At 40.2% G+C, this 24539-nt stretch overlaps 1 protein-coding gene across 9 annotated transcripts in view; it reads right to left on the bottom strand.

Annotated features, from left to right (window-relative positions):
* robo2 (roundabout, axon guidance receptor, homolog 2 (Drosophila)) overlaps nucleotides 1–24539 on the bottom strand; it is a 257149-nt gene that overhangs the window by 158900 nt on the left and 73710 nt on the right. The window contains exon 1 of one of the 9 annotated variants that reach the window (XM_069707329.1): nucleotides 719–1432. The exons of the other annotated variants lie outside the window; for them this stretch is intronic. Coding sequence (XP_069563430.1) covers nucleotides 719–773 — 55 coding nt within the window. The 5' untranslated portion in view covers nucleotides 774–1432. Of the gene's footprint in view, nucleotides 1–718; nucleotides 1433–24539 lie in introns of those variants that run through there. 9 annotated transcript variants of the gene reach the window in all.

Below are 24539 nucleotides of genomic sequence, written 5' to 3'. Positions count from 1 at the left end.
CCTGAAACACCAACATGTTCAAAACTACTTCAACAAAACGCTCTCCACCTCTGCATTGGATATAACCTGTAGTCACTTTAACAGGAATCATTCATATTCAGACATATTTGCTCGAACACTGGCTGTGTTTGTGCCATACGGTCTCAGAGAAAACAAGTCTTTCAAAAGCATTTTAATTTTTTTTAATTTGTTTTTATCATAATTCACATGATAATATTTTCTACTGTCTGCATGGTGGTTCGTCATCTGTTGCTTAGAATAAAAACGTATCTCTGCCCCAAATTTGTATCTCATGAGAGGACAATCATCAACTGAAGGATGATGTAGGAGCTATCTGTTGAATTCAATTGTTTGGTCTTGTTTTAGTTTGCATTTAATCAATTAAAAAATATAGGAAATTGGAAATATTTGCCGCTGTGGTGTGAAATGAATCAAAATCACAACTCCACAAGTCATCAACAGTATTTCCCGGGAATCTGTAGCTGCCGAGTTAACTGTGTTTTAATTCAAACTCGTTTTAATAATGCAAAGTACTTTTTTTGTCATACAAAACAACACAAATGTAAGATATTATAAACAAGACTGTGTATAACTATCCAATTATGACTTGCGAAATGTTTATAGGGCAGCGTTTTGCTAAGTCCCTACAAAACTGAACTGATTGTTTTTTAATAATTAAAAATAAGTTTCACACAACAACACGTGCTTGGCAACTTACCATCGACATGAAAATACAATAATCCACTAACAAGGATGAACGCTAGCGGACCCATTCTGGCATATTAAACATCCACGGCGGGCGCGCAAATCCTCGAATTCACTGCAGAAAAATATGTCCAGAATGACAGTCAAGTCTATTCCGTGTTTCTGGGACTTATGGACAGGTCCTAATTACTGACAAAAGCCAGTTTCAATGTCCAAAAACAGAGCGGATCCATTTAACAGTAGTTCACCCGGAGCTGCTCGGGGTGTGAATATCCAGCAAACCTTCAATCCAAACTCTCGGTCTTTGAGTATGGTCCCGGCTTGTCCCGTGAGTTCATCTGCAGTCTCTGTTATTTTTCCAAGATGAACTACAGTACAGGCTGAAACCAACAGAGTCTGTGGGAAGAGAGACTAAAGTCCACACTGGAAAACACAACGAAGAGGCTTTGCACTTCTCCGCAGGTCCTCGGTTCCTTGAGACGCGTCTCTGGCACCTTTCAAATCTTCACCGATATCTCCATAGTTCAACACATGGCTCGGCTGGTAGTCTAAGTGTAAACCATTCCTCAACTCTCACGCATTCCCAAAAAGTTGTTTTGATACAACGGGAACCAGCTCCCAAAAGACCCATGTGCTTAGCCTGGAATATTGCGCTGTAAATGTACAGTCATACTACAGTTCAACATCCTCCTCTCCCTCCCTGCCTTTGGGTTTCAACAGCGTGGCCGCTAGGAGCGCACGGTCACTGCGCACCCAGCACAGCCCGCAGCCACCACACTGAAGCTGGACACACGAGTACAAAACACAGATCGGTGAAACAGCCGCGAGACAGGGAGAAAAGAGTAGTTTGAGGGGGACAGAGGAAGTCGAGGAGAGTTTGGATCTCTGGCTAAAATCCCTCTTAAGGTGTGAAAAGCAGGATAAATCTATCAAAGCAGCGATGGAAGGAGTGTAAACCAATAAACCTCTTTACACGCGAGAATGTTTACTCATCATGCAGTTTGACATACATGTTGAGCACGTGCAGTCATTTGTGCATTGCATTACACTGGGGGAAATTGGAGAACAAATATTAAACATCCTCAATAAGGGTGGGTGTTACCATTACATGTGTAGAACATTGTGCAAATTTCAGAATATGATGAATCAATAGACTCTGAACAATCAGATGCTGTATGGTTTGCGAATGTTCAGGTGTTGAGATACTGATGCAGAATTGTAAACATGATCTTTATCAGAAATCAATGACTGATTGAGCGAGACTCTGCATCAGGAAGAGGAGAGACGCAGCTCTGCATGCCAACAATAAAAAACATAAATGTCTTTAATTGTTTAAGGCTGAAATGTGCAGCCACACAGAGGCCGCAGAAAAATCACTTACAGTCCCATTTCTAATCATGTAGACTCATTTTGCCTCAATGATTGGAATCAGCAATCAGGACCCGAGACATGTTGATGGCAAGAATGTATGTTGTCTGAACTCCTGCCCAGCAACCTTCTACATGTTTTGACACACTGTTTATTAAAGGGTGAGCTATGAGCTGCGAGCTCCCCCTACTGGCGGCAGTGATAACAATCGTCTTGTCACAATGCTTTCCTAATACAGCCCTATGAAATGGTATAAAACAGGGAGATAGCACATGAAGACCCGAAAGCAATATTTATCAAAGCAGCGTGATTGATATAAGTGAACTGTGACACTGCAGGTATTCTTGTGTTAGTTTTAGCAGCTGAAGTAAGAGGACTTGATAAATAGCGATCACACCAGGGGGGCTGTTTCAACACATGGTTAGTTACAGTAAAACTAAGCCAGTCTTATATGTAGGTCAGAACAAAACTGATTTACTGTATCACATCAAGAAGTTTCTAATCATTCTGACAAAAATGTTTTCCAAAAACTGTACTAAACCCTTTGTTTTTTTCTTTCGCACAATCCATCACTGATTTATCCAGATAATTTACAAGATGAAATAACCATCTGTACAAAAAAATGAAAAGGAAAGTACGAGTGCATCAATGTGGAAAGATGTTAAAGCACAATCCAGCAAGTTGACCCTTTGTTTTTGTTTACCTGAACATACACAACACCAACAGGAGTGCCACCTACAAGCATGTCTCATTCAGATTTACATCAAAGGCAGCTACACAACAAAGTTCAAAGTATGAGCCTCAAAGGTATCTTTGAAACCCCTGCTCTCCCCAACAAAAAATAAAGAAAATATGGCGGTTCACACCATGACAAAATGGCTTTGGCAAAGAGAAACACTTCTATTGCCTTTAATAATAGCTTAGACTGTGCATGGCTTCCCCCCCTCTTCTGTTTGTTTGCTGAGCTACATGTTGAAGCTCGCCCTGCACAGCTTACTGGGAACTGCGACATGTTGTAAGTTCGCTGGCTCGCTCTCATTTCAGGCGGCGTGCTGTCAGCTGGCCAGATGCAGTGATTTGTCTTCACATTTTAATATGTTTGTGAGCCGCATGCAAATGCTGTATTCTCAGTGTCTTCATAGTGTCCTAGATTCTACCACATGTGCAGCCACACACACACACACACACACACACACACACACACACACACACACACACACACACACACACACACACACACACACACACACACACACACACACACACACACACACACACACACAGACAAAGAGCCAAACAGAAATTTATTGTGTCATCAGTGTTGCTGACGGTTCAAGGCAAATAAAAGCGAGGAAAAAAGAGAATTGGAGAAAGGTCATTTACTAAGAAGAAAAGCCCACTTCAAACATAAACAATGGAGTGTACGGCTTCATTGATGGAAAAGTAAGTAGAGTGTAATTCTCCCTCAAGCCCAGCCTTTTATTCCCCCCTCTCAATCACTTCATCTGTAGCAGAGGCAGTGATATTCCCCGGGTTTCTAAATATCAGCTCAAAGTGGATTTATTTTAATTAAACTGGAGGCTGTGTTTACTCTGGGCATGTTACATAAAAATGAGACAGAGGGGCTGAGCATTGGACTGATAACGCATGGACACTGTGATATGAGCTTAATGCTTCATTCCACTGCTGGAAATACATCACAAATCTTTCATTAGGGTGACATTCATGATACTACTGACAAACAGGGTTTTCTGGCTTGACCAGTTCTTTCATTTCGACAACCAAGAGCTTGCAGATGAGGTGTAACTGCACACTAATGAGTGTGATGTCACTGAGGCAAAGCGAGACCGGTGGTTTGGAACGAGTGCATCAAAAACACAGACACCAAATATATTAAAAACATTTAGGAATAAAAAGTATTGTATGAAAGTGCTTTTTTTTTCCCCATCCGGAGACCAACATCATTTGCGTTTACCACCAGATGCTGAAACGGATCATTTGTTTTAATCTAAAATAATCATGCCACAATTACTGTCACGTTTTTTTGTGCAATTATGTGTTTTGAATTAAATCACAACTAATAATCAATCAGATGATTTTCCATGATTGTCGTAAGAACATCTGCTCACTGATGGATCCTGGGTGGAGCCATTCATTAGGAAGGTTTGTTTGGCTTGACCCACATCCATCCTCATCCACTTCTCAAGTGACACGACTTCAATCGGTCAAGTTGACTACCAAAGTCAACTCACTTTTGTAGCAAAAATAAGCTAAATCATTTAGTCTATTCATTTCTAACACTCTAAATATCAGCCTGCGATTCAGTAAAAGAGGAAAAAAAGCTCAGAGTTTAATAAACATTGATGTAATCACTTTAAAATCTGAAGTGCTGCCTTTATTTAACACTGTTATATACATGCTTCCTCTTGATGATTAATAATCTTTTATAAGGTGGCTCAGTTCATATTGAAGTAATGTGAACACAAAGCGCTACAGTGTTTTTTGTAGATAAAAGCATAGCCGAGGATCAATGGGGGGTCCCCAAGTGGAGAGCTTGATATCTACGAGACAATCAGGAGTGTGTACAACAGCAGCAGCACACTCCGGGGGTTTGGAGACGACACATACCGGCGGAGACATTTGCAGCATTTTAATTGCATGTAAACTGCGGCGCGATTCAAATGCAAACTATGAATCAAACACGGACAGTGACAAAATGTGTACTTTCAGCAGAACTGCTTCTCCTGCGTGTCGGGTGGGGAGAAGGAGAAAAGTGTTTTTAATTGTGTGGCGGGTCAGAGGTTCAGGTAGCAACATCACTCATGATCAGATCAGAGTGGTATTTGGGGAGCTCTTAGCTGGAGATCTTTCATGGCTGAGTATCCCCTTACTGGGTTTGGGTCTCTGTGTGTGGATGATTAGGAGCTGGAGGTGGGAGGAGGGGGGAGGAGTGGGGAGGGTGGAGGGTGGGGAGGTGATGTGGGGAGGGGTGATTAATGTAGATGTCAGTAGCGGCCCTCCCTCCTCTCCTCCCTCCACAGCATCCGTAATGACACCTGGGGAAGGCAGAATGGGCCTACCTGCGGCCCAGGCTCCCACAGCGGGGCATGATTCTTCCCCATGATCCTCCTCTGTCAGCAGTCCTGTCACCGGGCTCGGATCAGGCCCTTATTAATGGGCGTCGATGTCAAACATAGATATTAAGCTGCGCTCTGCTCCGCACTAGCCTCGGCAATAACACCCACACGGGCGCACGCACACCGACACAGCCATCTCTATACAGTGCAGTGACAGACACAAACTCACACAGCACGGTGCAACACACGCATAACTCAGAAACACGTGGCTACATGTGGGTTAACGTCCGCCGAAACATGACTTTCTTATTTAAGCAACTTGCACGTTCCAGTATGACAAAGAGTCCATAGATCTATTAGATATCTGTTTCCTTCCTCTCCCTCAACTCTTTAATACGCACAGCCCAGCATCACATTATGCAGAAGAAGTGACAAACCTTTCTCTATGATGTATTGTCCAACAATGCACATTACTTGGCTCAGCAGTGAATAAGATCCATGCAGTTATAAAAAGGTTATACTGAAGAAAGATTCAGTGATTCTCTGTCCAGAAATCTGGCAGGCTAAACACGAACAGTCTCTAAATGTTGGCTGAGCATCAGCAACTTTGACTGCTTTTGCTATTTGTGGGTTTAATATGATACATGGAACAGGGAGACATTTATAGGAACCCGAGGTTTCGGAGACATAAAAAAGCAGATCTGGGTTTATTTAGGACAATAAAAGATTTAATGGAAGTCAGCATGACACATGTTAAAATGCGTACTCTCTGATACTCCCTCAGAGCGGCTTAAGGAAGAGGCCGGACACATGGAGAGAGCACGGAGGATAGGACACCTGAGCTCAGTGTGGAGAGAGGCTTCTATCAGCGGGGCATAAACCATGTATGTAATGCATCGCCTGTTCTTCCTCTGTGTTCACTGAAAGGCACAGGAAGCGAGATAGGGGCACCCTATCAAATGTTGCAATACTGGAGATTACTGTACAGGAATTTATGCTTTTCACATCAAATTCAACTCTGGAGTTACTTGTTTTTCTCCCTCGCTTCCATGTCAAGAAAAGTATTGAATAGACTCGCTATCAGTTTGGGATTTTGTCTGCAAATTGATGTGCCGCAATTAGGAAGCAGTTACAGTATGTGGTCCTGAGTAGAGCACATTCATGTATACCCACGTTAACTAATTTGTAAAAAGAATAAGAAGTAAGAAATTCATTTTGTGATGTGGTTTGTATAAAGCCCCTGAAAAGTCGTTTGCAAGTTTTGAACACTTCTCTCTGAAATATTCATGACTACACAAGCAGCAATCAAAGATCAAGTCTGGAAAGAAAACATTTTTTAGATATCTTCTATGGAGTTTAACACTCAAAAATCCAGTTCATCTGTTTCATCAGGAGTCTGGGGTGTAGTTTGATCAGATTTAACTGCTCATGGCCTGTTAGTATAAACAATAACAAAAAACATGACTCAGCACTTATTAGTGGAAATAAATGTGACCAACTGTGCTGCGTCCACATCAAAACATCACAAAAACAGAAATCTGTCACTTGAAATCACTAAAACTATTTTAACTTCAATTTCACATAAAAGTCAATCACATATTAATAACTTGACCCCAAAAATATGTTTTCAAGACTTTTGATAGTGAATGCTTAATTTACTTTTAATTTTAATTTAATGCTTAGCCCTAACGTCTGTATTATTTCGCTGAAAAAGCGTCTTCAGAGACATAACCAAACTCACACATGGCTAAATAGAACCTGTAAAATTACATAGCGAGTTCAGTTGCAGGGAATTCAGGGTGAACTTTCCAGGAAGATCTGCTTTCCTCCTCCACTTCTCTTTTCCTCCCACTATTATTAGATATTGTGGCTCCTGTTCTTCAACCACATTCCTGTCATTTATGGAATTTCCCAGTGTAGGTGAAAACCAGTGCACTCCCGGGGTCCATAGAGCTATAGCTAATTAGCTGGCCTACTTTTTCCTGAACATTGCTGCTTAATCTGCTTCTGTGGAAACTCATCACGACTGTCATTCCCCACCTACGGGGCAGAACTTGATAACTGGGTACACGCCAATGTCAGGGCGGTACAGGGTAAACAGTTTGGTCCAGACAGTGATGGGCAGCACCCGCTAATGAGCTAGAGGTGAATATTTGAGCCCTGACGAGGCAGAAGGGAGGGAATGAGATGAAGGGAGGACAAGAACTTCTCAAGTATCTCTCCAACCTCCTTATCAGTTAGGGCAACGTCCTTCCTCTCTGCAGTCCTCCTCCTCAGAGCCACGGCTGCAGACATCATTAGCAAAGCTCTGGATAGGATTGGTTTCCTGTGGTTTGTAAATCCTTCAGCCCTGCACTTCTGACCAGAGTATTAAAAACTGATAAGACCTCCTCTATGTTTGGTGTCAGGAAACCCATTGCCTCAGTCTCTTCTACATCTGTCTCTGTCAAAATGGAAAGTTGTTTATTTTCATTATCATGCAGGGAATTCTGAAACAGGCACAGTTGGTCTCATAAACACCCAAGCTAACGGTATCATTAATTGATTCTCATTTCCTTCCTACTCATTAAAAACATTATTGTAAAGAACCGCGAAGACTCCCAAAGACTTGGAAAGACAACCCTCGACAAGGCACAAATATTTACAAGTGTTGTTGGGGAAATAAAGACGGGAAGCACAACACATTCAAATGCCTGACATGCATTGTGTAGTAAGATATACCATTATTAACCTGTTGAGTTTCTCACATGATTTAACTCATTTAAAATTCAGTATGCACAGTATATTTATCATGCATATTTTAGCTATTTAGCACGTATTTAATTATATTTAGCAAAAGTAGCAATTTAACTAAATAATGTATATCTTCAATGAGAGGAAAATCTGATTATCTTGGAAAGGTTTTCAGATTTGTTGTGTTAGTATGATCAGTGGCACTGTGCCTCATGCCAGTATTATTGCGCATATGTGTTAGCAACTCTACTGTGAACATTAATTCCTATCTATAATTGGTTGTCTTAACATGTTGTGTTTTATTGCATCTATTTCTGCTTCCCAAGCCTTATATATAGCCTATACTGTATGATTTTGTTTCTATTACCAAATAGGGCTTTTACTTATTGCACACCAGCTATTCCTATTGAATATCACAGAGACACATCCTGGTATTAGCTGCTGTAAAGATTACTTTTGTTTGAGGAAGCAGCGTGAATGTGAGCATGAACTAAGAGTTGAATTAAACCTCCTTTTGTAGTGGTGGCATCGGATCAACAAACAGTATTTAAGGATTGCTACACTATCCAATTGTTCAAAGTCATGCAATTTATTTTCTGTGCGAGCAGGTAGCAAATGTACAGTGGAAATAACATAATACTGAAAGATCCAAAAGGTATTTAATAGACAATATTAAAGGTAGTGTTTATTGCATTATGCATTGGATGGCATTACATTGTAAAGATGCTCCTTCTTTTCTGCCCACTCTCTATAGATCAAGAATGGACAATAAGCCACAGTTTGCAGAGCAGCCACAGGCATGGTGACTGAATTCCTCTTACTGTACGAGGCAGCTGATAACTCAGAGGTGGAGATGGAGGATAGGGATGTTAGTGAGACTTTGGGGTGTGTTTATCAGAAAGAAATATTATTGGTAAGTTGTAGCCCTCCGCCCAATGTGCAGGAGTGTTAACTGTGCCATTCATGCCTACTGCAGTGCACGCAACCCTTGCATGGCCAAACTGGTTTGAAAATTGTCTAATAAAGCATTCAGGCTATATATCAACCAAAGAAAAAGAAAAAAATCCAGTTTCCCATTCAATTGGACTCTGCGATCTACTCAGACCCGGGTCGCAGGCTACCGGTATTTAGTGAGCTACGGGTTGGAGACCATGTATTAACTGTTTAAAATAAATCTCAGCCTCTATCTGCTAGCAGACTGCATGTTTTTAGACAGAGTCAAGACTTTGCTCAAAATATGTACCCCATTACACTCTCAACTATGCACCCACTTTTGGAATGGAGCCCAGAATTAAAACTGCTCCTCTCAAGGCTTCTCTCGCACTCCTACTTGACTTTGTTTTCTTTTTTTTTTAGTAATCTCCCTGTTCCCTTAACACGCTGTAAACTGACTGTACTCTTACTAGAAAAACACTTCACCCCCTCACAAAATCGTCTGCTTTACCCCTCACCATCAGACACATGTTGGGGGGAAGAACATCGATAGTCATATATGGTAACCCCCGGCCTGGGATTGTTTGATCATTGCCAAAACCAACAGATATATGTTAGTTGTGTGATTTAGTCTGCAATGTTACAACAAATGCAACTCCATGGAGCAGATTGGCACAACCCAAGATTAATTGTTGGGATTGCGAATAAAGATCAGACAGTTTTATTGTAGTAACAAGCTCATTTGCACACAACAGTATAAAATGTCTTGTATATAGTCACCAAAGCAGCTTGACTACCAAATTAATACAAAATCAGTTAGCAACACTTGACTCATTCACGGATATTTTGGGGTTGCCACTGTGAATAAACTGAACACAACACACTTTCTATCAAATTGAGGGGTATTCCACTTAAACAGAAAGCTCCACTGCTGCATGCTGAGGGCAATCGACAAAATCAATTGAATGCAGTACACATCAGAGGTGCAAACTTAATTGTCCTCCAAAATGGAAAGTGATTTAGAGCCTTAGGTCAGAGTTGATCCCAAATGACACATTAAAGCACCCCATCCTTACACTCTGCCAGGGACACCATGACCCTTTTGGGGTGGAGAAAAATATCCAGACACAGGGGCCCCTGGCCACCTCAACCGCCATAAATGCTTCAATGACACCAATCTGAGTTGAGTGATGGTCTGACAGACATGATGCTGGACATGACCATGCCGGGCTATAATTATTTCTAAGGATAGACTTGAACACACACAAAAAGAAACACAATGAATGTCTACAAGCAGCTGTTGATGACATTTAAGGAAACACTTCAGAATATACACTTTATAATGAACACATTAATGGACAGATTGATTTTGTTTGTAAATGATGGTTGAGGTGGTATGAAAAGAGGCTTCAGCTCAGCTCCATCATTTGAGCTAAGCTCCCCTCAAACCACTGATCTGGTAATAAAACAATAGAGGCATGTAAGTGGATTCCACAGGGTGTAAGTGGATTTCACAGTTAGGAAGTGTCCACAGCTACTCCCAACCTGTGACCTCTTTCTGTGTTTGCTAACTGTCTCCCACAAATAATTCTAAACCCCCCTCGGCTGAATGAATTACACAGACAGTATGGATCGTCATAGTCTCTTCAGACTCAAATGAAACTGGGCTTGTGCCCCTGACATTTCCATCCCACAGGGCCAAGCCTCACATAGCCGCAGCCTCGTACCCTGGCCTTGCCACTTCACACTCTAATTGCTGCCTCATAAGCAAGCACCACAGCAACAAATCCAGTTAACGACAGTGGCATATTGATCGTTGGCAGGCAGGCAGGCAGCACCCCTGTCCCTAGGTATGGGAGGAGGGGCACTGTGGCTTTTACAACCTGAGGGATGGCCTGCACCCAATAAAGAACAGGTCTCTGTGACAAAATAAAAACCAAAAGCGGGTCAGAGTGATACAATTACCGTTCGACTGCTCTGACCCTAACTGTAGGTGAACAATAGACTGCAGAATGACGGTAGAAGTAGGGGGTGCAGAGGAGAGGGAGGCCTTCATTATAGAGCTTAGGCCGGGAGACCTGTTCAATTTGCTCCATTAATGAGCGCTGAAGAAGCACTTTTTCTGCGTCCCAACAGAGCCATTACAGGCCCAGTGTGAGCACTGAAGAAGTCAGATTTCGCACCGTGCCACAAATACTGTCGGCAGCACTGGGACATTAAGGCAAACAGACCTGAAAGCTATGAATACACAAAGGCTGTGTAGCAGCCCATAAATCCATGATGTCATCAATACAAAAATGGTGCTCTGGTACTCAGAATGCTTTATAGTTACGTGGCATGTTAATCATAGTTTCACTTTATTCATGGTGTTTTATTGTATTTTAAATACTGTATATATCTCCAGATATGTTATACAATGTCTACTGACTGGTATGTTGAAGCTGTTGGTGTTTTATGCAGTAAACAGGATGCCTAATTAGAAAAGGAAACAAAGCATATTAGTCAAACAACTCATTTCCATACTAAAATAGCACAAAAAAAGGGCAAAGCTGCATTTGCCTCTAATTTATTTGTGCGACAGAGCACAGTAAAAGGTGATAAAATGAGGCCAAAAAATGAGACGCTTAGTGAAACTGTGTTTCTGCTTAAATCTAACATCCATCAAAGATGTTATTTTCCACAGATACTGTACGTTGTACATTAACTGGAGCTAGTAAACATCAAAGTCATAAGCAATCATCAAAAAACTTTTATTTTTTCCACACTTTATAATCAGTTTTAATGCAGCACTAAATTACTATTTCTGTTGCCTTTGTTGTCTAATCTGGTTAACTTTCATAGCACACTGTATCATAATGTTTCTACCTCCAAGAATAGCTCTCTCTTCAGCTCTAAACTTGTACAACAGACACTAGATGATCAATCTCATATTTATCACAGCCCAATTACAAATTATCCCTCAAACAGTTGTTCTATTCACTACAGTGTCTCAATACACATTTTATTAGTAATGTTTACAGTCACACTTCTGTCAGCTGTGAAAACGTGAGTTGATTTTTAATGTCAGATCGCCATAGAACATTATTTAGGTTTACACACAATAAAGACGTAAGAGTGTGTCCTTTGTTTGTTCGGTATGCTTTCTGGATATTTGGCCACACATCCGGGCCACCCGTTGGTTGTTTGAGCTGCTGTTTTGAAGCCTTGTGTTTAGAATTTCAGCCGTCACCATCTTGCGTTTTTGGAGCCAAGAGCAGTATTGTATCAAGCTTGGGAGGAGCGAGGAGTGGATATGACTGAGAAGCAGACAACACTATGCCTGTCCAACTATTCGGGCAACCTGACTGCATCCCAGGCATATCCATCAAACCCATCACTCCCCCAAACATACCTCTCTTTCAGCCCTAATATCTAATTCATTATGGGATTGTTTTCAGAAGGACCACCAGAAAAAAATTATCTGAACTAGTTAATTTAGCTAATGAGACCAGAAGGACTTGTTGAAAACATGTATTGACTTTGTACTTCATGAGAGAAGTTGACGCTGTTTGAATGGGAGTCCGTTGGAGCTGTTTTTGGAGCCAGCCGTAGTGGCCCTCAGTGGTACTGCACTTTAAGGCATTTCCACATTGGAGTGCCTTTAAAGACCTGGAGACCACATCTATTTGTATAGAGAGTCTATGAGTGCAACGGGTGAAGGTGAAGGTTGAGTCTTTACATTATGTCTCAGTGACACTTGTATGTTTATTATTTAAATATGTTAGTTAGTATTATTGGATATTGGCCAATGGCTCACATAGTGTTGATTATCAGAGCAGTGTGAGCAAAATAAACTACTACCAGAGAAACACGTGGGTTTTTACCACTGAACTACAAGACAGCCACATCTGGACTCATACAATTAGATGCTGATTTTGCTGAATAACTCTGCTGTTACAACATAAGCACCATTTGGTCTCTGGCACACCCTCTGTCCCCCTCCCGGACCCCCTCCCTTCACGGTGCTGACCAACACCTTCACTCAACTGCTGTGCTCCAAGCCCTTCTAAGCTGCCTGCTAATTTTTTGGCAGGGAGAACATAGACATTGCTTGATTTTATATTTACGTTGGGCTGGTAGACGATTGTGAGCTGCATCAAAGACACTTCAATGACCGCTCTGTTCATTCCTTCGAATTCCCTTTCCTGCATCAGACTTGAATGTTGAAAAATAAATACAAAATTTGATTCTGCATGCACTTTTCTTCTGGCAGCGGGTTGGTACTCAGTATAAATACAGATCCATTAATGTGTTCCATCTGTATTCTAAATTTGTATGTAACAACATTACATAGAAACAGCAGGAATTTAAAAAAAAAAAAAACATGCTGGGAGACCTGTTTTCCTGCTTTTCAAGTCATATTCATATTGTTCTTCTGTATGTCCTCCACCACAAGCCAAACGTTTAAGGCATTGGCAGACAAATACAAGGTGTTTAGACAGAGTATATAATGTGGGAAGCAGCAAGTAAATGGCATGATTTAATGCACTTTTAATCACATATTGTCGTTGCGCCGTGTTATTCTGCAGTATAGCAAAATTCAGTGGAAATGTAGATTGTTGACTTATACTGTGTGTGTGCAACATTTTGATGGAAATCCACTTTTTTGGCAACTGCTTCACACATTTTTTTTGCATCTGTTTACACACACTCATGTAATTGTCAAAACATTTATAGGTGTTTGTGCTGAGGTTAACGTGATGCACTAGCTTGGCACTTTGTTGTATCTGTTCCCTTGTTTTGATTTGCAGCTAACACAAAACAAAAGAGACGTGTGTCAGAAACACGCAACAATGTTAGAGTACACAGTATTGAATTATAAATACATTTCCTGCAGGAGCACATTATAAAGTCAGAATGGTGGTAGGACCAAACAAACCAAACTAGGAGGCAGTCTGGGGGATGAACTAGCTCTGCAGTGAGACAGTGACTCTAATAATCTGCTTTAGAAATGATCAAGAAATAAGTTATCTGTTTGAAGCCTCGTGACTCGCCATGTTCAGATTGCTGCACGTGACGCTGTGCTGCTCGGAGGCATTTAGGAGGCAAAGAGTGTGTGGGCACATGGCCTTGGGTCAACAGAATTATTTGGATTTTACTACACTGGCCCTGATGAGCAGTGTTGGTGGCCTTGAGACTTTACTGTGTGCTATTGAGGTCTCACACATAAAACTGAAAAGGTCATCTTTGCTCTAAAAGAACGAGGTTGTACCCGACAACGAAAAGAGGGATAAAGATAGAAGAGAAAGAGAAGGTGACAGAAAACATTCCACCTTTCCATTAGGATTCGTGTAAGCATCCGTGCTGTTGTGTGTGTGTCGACAAATGATGAGTGTTGATGCAAAAAATAGCGAACAACAACCTTACAATCGTTATAGATAAGAGTTATGCGTGTTTGCCTTGTCATGAGTCTTTTCATTTACTGAGACCTTAGTAATAATGATACTTGAATTTCTGTGGAGGTCCACATAGCTGTAGTCATAAATGTTGAAAAGTTTGAAAAGCCTCAACTCAGAAAATTACTAACAGTGTTAAATGAATAAAGATGGCAATATGTACATATTCTACAGAACATACATATAACAACTATTAACATTACTGAATCTCTTCACTATACTACCTACTCTGCTTTACTGAATGCCTCCATGGTCCCCATTTGTTGACTCTAGACCTCGGGTTAATTGTGAAACTATTAGAGCAGGCATCAATCAATCAGCATTGACCATAATAAGGCGTCTTGCAGAAAGATAAAATAAACGCTGATCTTGCTCTGGCTAAAATTCCTGGATATTTGATAGAGTCGCTCCAATTGTTCAGATAGCTTCATCTAACTTTGTTACCACTGCCATTGTTGGAACTACATTTTGGAAACAAACACTTAACTTTAACCTTATCGCATTTAGCCTCCGCAGTGGTTGCTTTTTGGTCCGCCCTTCGGAGTGTCTGAGCGAACAGTAAAAAGTAGGACTGCTAAAGAGTAGCAGCACTCTGCATCCATGCATATGTGATACAGGCAAACTATATTTGATGCTAGCCCCATTAAACTGTAAAGGACTTTCAGACCGCTAAGGTGAAAAACTGGAATATACAGTGCAGGCCATTTACTATTTAGTTGTGCGATGCGTTTAACGTGCAAGTTGCATAAGTTACGAAGTAAATACTATTGAAAGATATGAAATTTGCATATAGGGGATAAGATTGATGTTTAGCAACTTTTAAAACAGGATGATGTGCAAGTTGTAAAGACAGAAATATAGCGTTTTTGTAGAAATTGTCTTGTTCATATTTGTTAGAGCGGTAGCCTATGTGTAGGAGAGCCTATGGAGATGGTTTTGTGCTCCTTTTCTTGGTTATAATCTGCAAAATCCATGTCCATACAGTGTGTAGGATCCTATAACAGTTGATTGTAATTGTACTCCCACTATCTTCAGGATCAAAAAGAGTACATAAGAGAAAACAAGAAAGGATGTGTGGGTCAAAAGAGATTGCAACAATTTAAACGTGGTGAGCAGTGTGAGCCGGGCTTAATGATTTCTGTGAGACAGTGTCATCCAAACACCTCACAGAAAAAGGACCTGTTTTAATAAGGCCCCTTGTTCTGAAACTACCTATTGATTTTCACTGTGGCGGGTTGTGGGGCAGTGACCTGTTCTGGTTCCTGGCTCCCGCAAAAGCTAAATTGAGCCATTTAGAAGCTGGGTCTGTCTTTAGAGACTCCAGCTCAGCACCGACTCCCCTAGCCAATTTATTTCCATCAGGTAGAACTTTTTTCAGAAGCTGCACAATTTCACCACAATGGACCTGCTGAAGATGCTGCCACACAATTTCCTGCTTGCTTCCATCTCCATTTACCAAGTTTGGGTCTCACCCCTTCACTTTATTACAGATCAGCATTTCACTTACAACTCTGACCCAACAGCAGCACAATGTGCAGCAATACAGAAGCTGAGTTTTCTTTTCTTTCGTTTTTTTAAAAGATCACAATCAAGTATTGCGTCTAGCAAAAAGTTGGAGGAACATTTTATACGACTGTTTTTCCACTCACAGCAAACTGTCACATCTGCTGGACCGCTGCAGTTGACTAACCGAGTGTTTTCAGACCCAAACTCACTGCATGAATATATGGGTGTGACTACACTCCATAGAGAATAATTTACAGCTGTTGAATCCTACTGTGCATAGACCTCAGGTTTTTTTTTAGAAACCAATCAGCTTTCAGAACCATATGCGGCAAAACTCCATCGCTTCAACTACATTTTGAAGAAAAAAAATAAAAGCTTAATTTCAGCTTCATTGTACTTTAACACCTACACTGGTCGCTGGCTGGTCCTCCCTTCAGAGTGGCTGAGCAAACGTGACATTCATTTTTCCTTATCGTCATCCATTCACACACTCACGCACCTATGGTGACAGAGCTGCCATGCAAAGCGCTGACCTGCTACTGGGCAGTTGTCCCCAAGGGCATTTCTGCATGTTTTCATGAGGAACTGGGAATTGAACGAGCAACCCTGCGATCAATGAACTGAGTCAGAGCCGCACACTTTTGTTCCACTACATAATAGTGGATATGTTCTGTGGACTCTAAAGAAAAAGAAAACACAGCTACTGCCAAGTGGCTTTCTGTAATCATTGTATAATGTGGAAATACCCTACAGTCATGGTGTTTTGGATTTTCAAGGCGAATAGGAGGCTGCACAGCTGCCTGGCTGTCACTGCAGTTCATTTCTCCCAGCTTGAGTAGGCTGTCACTATAAAGCAATACAAAACTCTGTTTTGCAGTATTTCATGTTTTCTTACGTTTGATTTGTTACACGTTTATGAATAAACTAGATACCTCTCCGTATATAATGAGTAACTTCTCTCAACACGAGTCTTCTAGATCTAACAACACACATTTTCTGTCCCTGTATGTCATGATCAGTTGGTGAAAAACAGAAAATCTGGGAAATCTTCCTCAAATTAAGAAGTTGTGAAAAGATTTGAGATGATCTGAAAAAGTAGATTCTGTATCGATGTCAGTTTCTATAAAAAAAAAAAAAACAACTAATAATAGCCATCCAAAGCACACACAACTGTGCACCATGGCTGTGGCTGTTTAAGACTGAATAGATCTCTGTAAAAATCAAACAGTCAGCTGCTGCAGTGATCGTTGACTGTCTGCACTAATCAAGATAAGAGGGGAATAAAGAGTAGCTGATGTGGGGACTATTGTTAACAATTGTAAACAGAGAAGAATATGTTCATATGTGATCTGCATGTGTTCAAGGAAGGTTCAGATATAGTAAGGGCTTATTTCGTACTGTAAAGCCTTGTAGCATCTCTTCATGCTACATTCCCTATCGGCAAAGCATAGTCTATAGTTGGTGTGCTGCAAGAGAAATGCAGAAGCGTGCTATTTAAATACTGGTCAGGGATCACATACAAGCACAGAACAGGCTTTCCATCTGAGTGAACTCTTGCTGAAATAGCTAAAAAAGATGAAAGGCAGAGACCGCGTCACATAAATGATCTGAACCTGAGATCAAACGAGAGTTGCTTCATGTCATTTCCTCAATCAAAGAGAGGGAGAAATTCCAAATATTTTCCTATTTTGTGAAGGCATGAATAGAGAGTGTAATTCTGTTTGAGAAAATGTGAATACCGTACCATAGGTCACTCTAGTTGGAGCCTGTGTAAGGATATCAGAAAAAAACATGAAACAATGCTCAAAGGCAGAATGAGGAAAAACTAATGTGAAAGTAAGAGAAAAGGGAAAAAAAACAAAAACATTCAAGGTCACCCTCACTCGTTTCCCCCCAGGGCTGCAAAACATTTCAGTGTACAGTGCTGCAGCACATTCACAGCTCAAACCAATTTTACCAGAGGAATCAATATGGCTGAAATATTGGGCTTTTATGAGTTGCTACATTCAGCTGGGGGCCATGTGAATGGAGTAATGTGTTCGGCTAGATTAGATTTAAACAGCCCAGACATTGAAAAGGGGTGAAACAAATCTACAAGAGAAGAACAAAGAGGAGCACAAAGGCTATGGTAATTATAATTATTGCTATTATTATTGATTGCTGCATCAATACCTGGAGCACATATGCATAATGTTCAATGTGGGCACCCTGCACAATGACTTGCACTGGTGTTTAAAATGTATTTGATATCAGATCAGTGTTGCTAAATTGTAAATCATCATCAGACTTTAAAGCAACCTGTGACCGTGCAACAGTGATGTGTTTATAAAGCCCATAAGCAACCCATGACTTCTTGTCATTCAAATTTTATGTTTAATAATTAGATAAACACAGAGCCCACATTTCCTTTTGTGATTCATTATTTATTGAACTATTATTTTGTGTATCAGCAATTTGCTGCAGGGCCTGGGCTTAATGACTTCACGAGATTGCTGTATTTCTTCAGGCACAACTATTTGCCTTCTCTTGAGGTGTAGTTAATATTTTTACAATATTAATCATGAGTGGACCAGTCTAAATGTATCTAATGAGTATTTACAGTCAGGTTGGGATGTGTCTGCAGGATCTTTGGGAGCAACACAGAGTGGTGCAGGTGGTTCATGTGGTTACTGACTCCTCTTTTGAGACCTTGGGAAGTCTCCGAGGTGTGGAAAAGAACATCATGTCAGCTACGCTGCCACAGAGCTACGGCTCAACCAATGCTTGAAAAGAGCAGCTGAGAAAGCCATTACACATGCTATAGTGCCAGGGAAAAGGGTGAGCCACTGGGGCCCCCTGGCAGTGCTACAGTCATTAATGCCCTCAATTTGCCTTAATGGCTTTCTCAATCCAAGCCCTCAATTCCATTCGTCCCCACGCCAAACTGTATTTCGTCTCCTCTCACTGCCTGTAATTAATCCATTCATCTCTAAAAGATCCGATCAATGCTGTCTGGAATGAGAGCTGCCATGCCAGGGGAATAGTACAGGAAAAACATGTAGACCACGGTCTGGTCAAAGCTGTTACCAGAATGAAAATGAAATTATTGATAAAACACTGCTAAAAAAATTGGTCAACTGCAACTGCATCTAATAACACATTTACCATGTAACATCAATAATATATAACATAGAAATAAATGTTGCAGAAAAACGATACCAGAGCCCTTCAGCACTTCAATACATGTCCGAACTCCAACAGTGAGTTATTACAAAACTCAACAGGATCATACGGTGAGCATTCTTACTGGGGAAGATTTTTCAATTCCAGTCCCATCATATTACTTTTCCCAGCTAAATGTCATGCACAGTATATATATATATATATATAAATCCATTTCCAATTTATGTATTTTAAGGGGAAGAGATATTGTGCCAGGGGAGAATTTCATCTGAAACCAGATTCAGTTACTGTTATATCTCTCATGATGTTTTGTTGGAGAGAAGCTTATTAGAAGTACATGTTTGGGTTGTAATTGATTCATTTTGGGGGGGAAATGAGAATTTACAACATGTGTGAATGTGTATATATTTCTGTGTGTATCAATGAAAAGATGCATTTTTCATGATTCAGAAAAGCTGGCTGGCAATCAGGGACCACCGGCCCTCCCACTGACCCCACCACTAAATCCCCCTCCTTGGTCTGGTCCGGGATCAATAACTAATTTTTTGGAGCTGATTAGTTTGCAGCAGGAAGGTGGTCACTGTCTGATCTGTCCTACGGTATATAATCAAGCACTAAAAAGTGGCATTATTGCTGCTCTAATGTGAGCAGTGTGGTTGTAATGGTATGATGTGATACATGTTTTTTTTCGGAGATGTTGATTACAGACCGTAATGCAGAACAGAGCTGTCGACGTTGCTTGAACATGAGTTGGAAAATAAACATTTTGCCATCACAAAGACAAATAAGTGATTGTAGAAATTAAAAAAAATGCAATAACTGCAGGAATGGTTATAACTGGTACTGAAAATTGAAAATCAGCTATGTTGGTGTTTAGGTTTGTAAAGAGTGAAAAGCAGAGAAAATTAAAACTGCAAGAAGAATAAGAAACACGATAGAGAAAAAAAAATGTAAACTGCAAGCGGGAATATGCGGGCCCTCGCACGCTGCACGTCGGGGATCCAGCGGGTCGGGGTCGCCGGCTCCCCGACGTGCAGCAAAATCATGTCACTTTTGACTTTTAAAATGCCGGTCATCTTTTTAACAACATGCCATAGCATTACTTTTTGGGTAATTTCTTGGCCGCCACCCCACGGGCACACCGATTGACGAAATATTTTTATTTTGATAGCTTTTAATTCCAAACATGTTAAGAGGGCACAGACTAAATTTCAAGTCGGTCCGAAAAAATCTGAAGGAGGAGTTTGTTGAAGTACAACATGTGTGAATCGCCAAAAATGGCAAATAAATTAAAAATGGCAAACTTCCTGTTGAGGTGATGTAATGGTGCAATGTAACTTTTTTGTAGATCTCGGTGTGATACACATGTCCACCAAATTTCATGCATGTAGTTAAATGGAGCCGCTGGGGCATCTGTTTAGGGGGCGCTAGCGAGCCATTTGGCCACGGCCACTCGCGACTCCACTAAAATACGAAATTTCTCACCGGGAGAGACGAGTGTACCAACTTTCAGGAGTTTTTGAATATGATAAAGCTGCCAAAAATGTAGTTGTTTACAGAGAATCATAATAATTGCTTGAATAAGAATAGGGCTTTCGCACCTTCGGTGCTCAGGCCCTAATTAAATAGAATAGGTGAATGCAGGAGATAGCTACAAACAAGTCATTCAGAGCCTTTAACACTCTGATTAAAGGTGCGGTATTTTTTTGCTGTATTTATCCTTGAAAGAACAATCCAGGAAAAAAGCATTTGGGCTTTCAGAATTATGTTCTAACCATAATAATTATTTAATCATAATGCATTGGGTTTTTCTGTATAAATAAATGGTGTTTAAGTTTTCAGTATGTGGATTATCACAAATCAAACTAAAAGTAGGACACAGGTTCTTAAGCAGACATTTGCGCGCACACTTCTATGCTGTGTTGACCTACTTCAAACAAACAAATTCAACAATGCAGCCTTGAGACAAACGTCAGTTCAAGAATGAAAATGTATCTTTGCATTTGTACTACTGACACACTTTTTGCGGTTATCAAATGGAACAATAGAGATTAGTCAAGCCTGATGAGACAAAGAGACCCTTAACATGTTTACTGTGGCAAGATTAAACCGACACAAATAGTGGCTATGAAGTAGTAACAGTCTTTACAGAACGGCTGAGAAGGAATCAATGCCGAGAAGCTTTCTTACCAAAAGGTGAAAGTTCTTAAAATATGTAATACAAAAGCTAACAATAAATATATGTTTTATTTAAACTAAAAGATGCTATTTTACCAAGTACATAAATAAATAAATATTTTCTCCAATAAGTAATCAATCACTGCACACAATTGACTAAATGCAACCACGTTAAAACATGCTGAGCTTTGCCTAATATTTACAGTATGTTCGCTCCAAGACTCAGAATACTAGGACTGACTTCACCTCATCTTAAGTAATATATGTCTTGAGCATGTGTCATACCATAAACTATATCCCATTGAAGTTGTTATTTTTGCCACTCTTTATGCGTCTTTTTTTGTGTACCTGTATCTGCTGCTTCCTAACAGCATGCTGTCCTTCATGTACACAGGAACTGAAGAAGTATGTCAACACCAAAGGCTCTGCAAGTCTTTAATAGTCCTCACTATAGTGCTGTGGTTATCTCTCCACCTGTATTCTCATGAAATCCTTGAAAAGACTACATCATTTTATATATTTTTGTATTATAATAAACAAATATTTCATGTAAGGTACCGCCAAACCTTCTTTAATCTGTTTTTTTAAAAGGCTTTTCAACTTTGCTAAAAAAAGGCTGAAGAGGAATATCAGTACAGTAATCTGTACTGAATGTTACGCTGCATTTTTTAGTTAAGCTGCGGTTTTAACTGCATATGCAATAAACAGGAGATTTCACCGTGCAGCTTGTTTTGACCATGACACACAACAACAAAGAAAATACAGCAGTGTGTAGGAGGTACAGTAGTTTTGTACTTAAAAAAAAAAAAAAAAAAGATGCCATTTAGATAGATTAAAATAATAGTTCTTAACAAAAAGCAAAAACATGAGCCATTTCTGGCTATTCTACTATCTGTTCAGAGTAACATAATCCAAGGCAGGTATCCCTTACTTTCTGTAAATAAAGTAATAAATGCATTCATACATTCTCTTACAAACAGCATGGAAAGGTATTTAATATATCGGTCCTTGCAAGCTCCTGCTATTCTAGGAAGAGCTGCAACCCACAGAAATATCCCTTTAAAAGGCCAGTGAATCTCATCTAATGGGTGCCATGAACTCTGCGTGGCGTGAGATCTAAGTCACATTCCTCTTCTATGAAAAGCAACACAGCCACACTAAAAGAAAGCAGAAGCATTACAATATGTATACACATGTGAATGTACATGATGATACAATGAACATTGAGGATTTTAAAGTTCAGTTCTGAAAATCTCTTTCTGAGATTCGAGTTTTGAACTCGGTGACGGCGAGTGCTGTACGTTCTCTGTGTTGCCATCATGTTGAGTTTTTCTCAGAGTTTATATGATTGTGGTCATAAATTGTGTGTGTGTGTGTGTGTACGTGAACAGAATGATGGCCAGGGCTGTTGGGTGTGCTTCTCATATTTTAACTTCATGCAGCTACACCAGAAAATATTTACAATCAATGACATCTAAGGAAAAATTTTAAGAACATAATATAAGTCACACAAGTAGGACAACCTTTTACTTATCTTTCCTCTTTTTTTACACGTAACTCACACATACAATGTCCCATTCTTTCAGCTCCAATTACAGCTTTTACCTCGCAGAGAAATACTGGCACACAACAACAACAAAAAGAAAACAAGTCAAAAACATTTATCAATGAAAACACAGAATGCCGAAAGATTAAAAGGATTAACGATGCTGTTTCCCGATCATGCCTGCTGTTTGAGTTCAATATATTTATATAGTTAGAGTATTAAAGCAAAGGGAGTCTGGTACATTTAAAAACAAAGTGATCTGAAAGAGAAAAGCAGCTAGCAAAATGTGCCCTCTACTGGATTCTGACAGTAATGTTTACAAAGGATCACACGGAGACAGCATTTTAACACTACAGATCCGAATGAATGACTTAAGTTTACTATCTTTGAGTATACAATATAATTAGATGATGAGAAGGATACAATTACTAGATTTTCACACCTGTACACAATTTAGACATATAATAATGTAGTATAATGACCATACCTGAGAAAAATGAACAACACTGGGGAAAACAATAGAGACGGGGAGGCTGCCGGCTACGCCGCAATTGTTCACTGAATGAAGACGAATGGCCAGCCATAAAACTTTGACAAAACAATCCAACTTGATCAACCTCGAGAACAAAGACAGGACTCTGTCTATTCAGCAAAAAAACAAAGGCTCACTGGCCAAAAATCATGTAGTTCATGTACACAACATGAAATCAATGATTGTTGAATTAATTGTACTAACAATTTTGAGCATCATATTGCTATACAGTAATCTGCGTTACAGACCTTGGAGGGCAAAACGCATGCCGTTTTAATGTATTTTTATGTCAGTTGCCTTTCATGCCCAGAAAACATGGCTATCCCTTAAGGAATGCATCATACTTAAATACATATTTTACCTTTGTTTATGTGACTGTTTTTACTTTGGGTTTTCCTTCCTTTAGGTTGGTCAAAGTTTTGCAGTCTTTAAAAAAGCTTGTAATACAGCCAAAAGAGACATAGAGGTGTTTTGACAAATGAAGTACGGTGTGCTGACTAATTAGCGATTTGTCTCCCAAGCATGAGTCATCGCAGCTGCAATCGTAACAAAAATGTTTCCATTACTACCCCGAACTGAATTTAAAGATACAAATTAACATAGCTTAATCTTGTTTTGCCTTTAGTTCTGATTTATGTTGTCTCTACTTCCAAAAATAAAAATGTGAAGTAATGGCAAAACTGTCCAAAAACAGTCCTTATTAAATTTGATGACTTAAAAAACAAATGGATTTAAATGAAAACTAAATATACCGTCTGTCCTTAACAATTTTAAGTAATTTTGACTCTGCCCTGCTAGTACTGTGACCAACACTGCATACCACAGGCTACAAGGCTTTCAGCGAGTTACAATGGAACGGTTAAAACACTCAATCAGAGCTGCAGTGTAGCTGTTAGCCATATATTCAGAACTGCGACAAAGGTTTGGTAGGAGTGCATTACACTAGCATTACCTGGCTCTTGTACCACATGCCCACCTGCTCAATGGAGCACACAAAGCTATCTTCCGCAGTGTTCAATTCATTCAGTGTCAAAGGATCAGCCCCCGAGAGACCAAGAATACAAGTTGTTTTATGTGGTTAAATCACAAGACAACCACAGCACGCACGCACACACGCACGCACGCACGCACGCACGCACGCACACACACACACACACACACACACACACACACACACACACACACACACACACACACACACACACACACACACACACACACACACTCTCTCTCAAGACAACGCATACATTCAGATCACTTGCATGAAGGACACAACAATAGAATGGAGGTGAATTGAGTTTTGTGAAGAAGGAAAAGCTTTTATAACCCATCCATCATGAATAATCGCAATCTAACGCCTACAT

This window comes from Brachyistius frenatus, unplaced genomic scaffold, assembly GCF_029030835.1.
Source record: "Brachyistius frenatus isolate BFR_SWC_R1_liver_20210118 unplaced genomic scaffold, ASM2903083v1 Contig_68, whole genome shotgun sequence".
In the NCBI taxonomy this organism is placed as follows: domain Eukaryota; kingdom Metazoa; phylum Chordata; class Actinopteri; family Embiotocidae; genus Brachyistius; species Brachyistius frenatus.
This window is presented reverse-complemented; position numbering and strand designations above follow the sequence as displayed.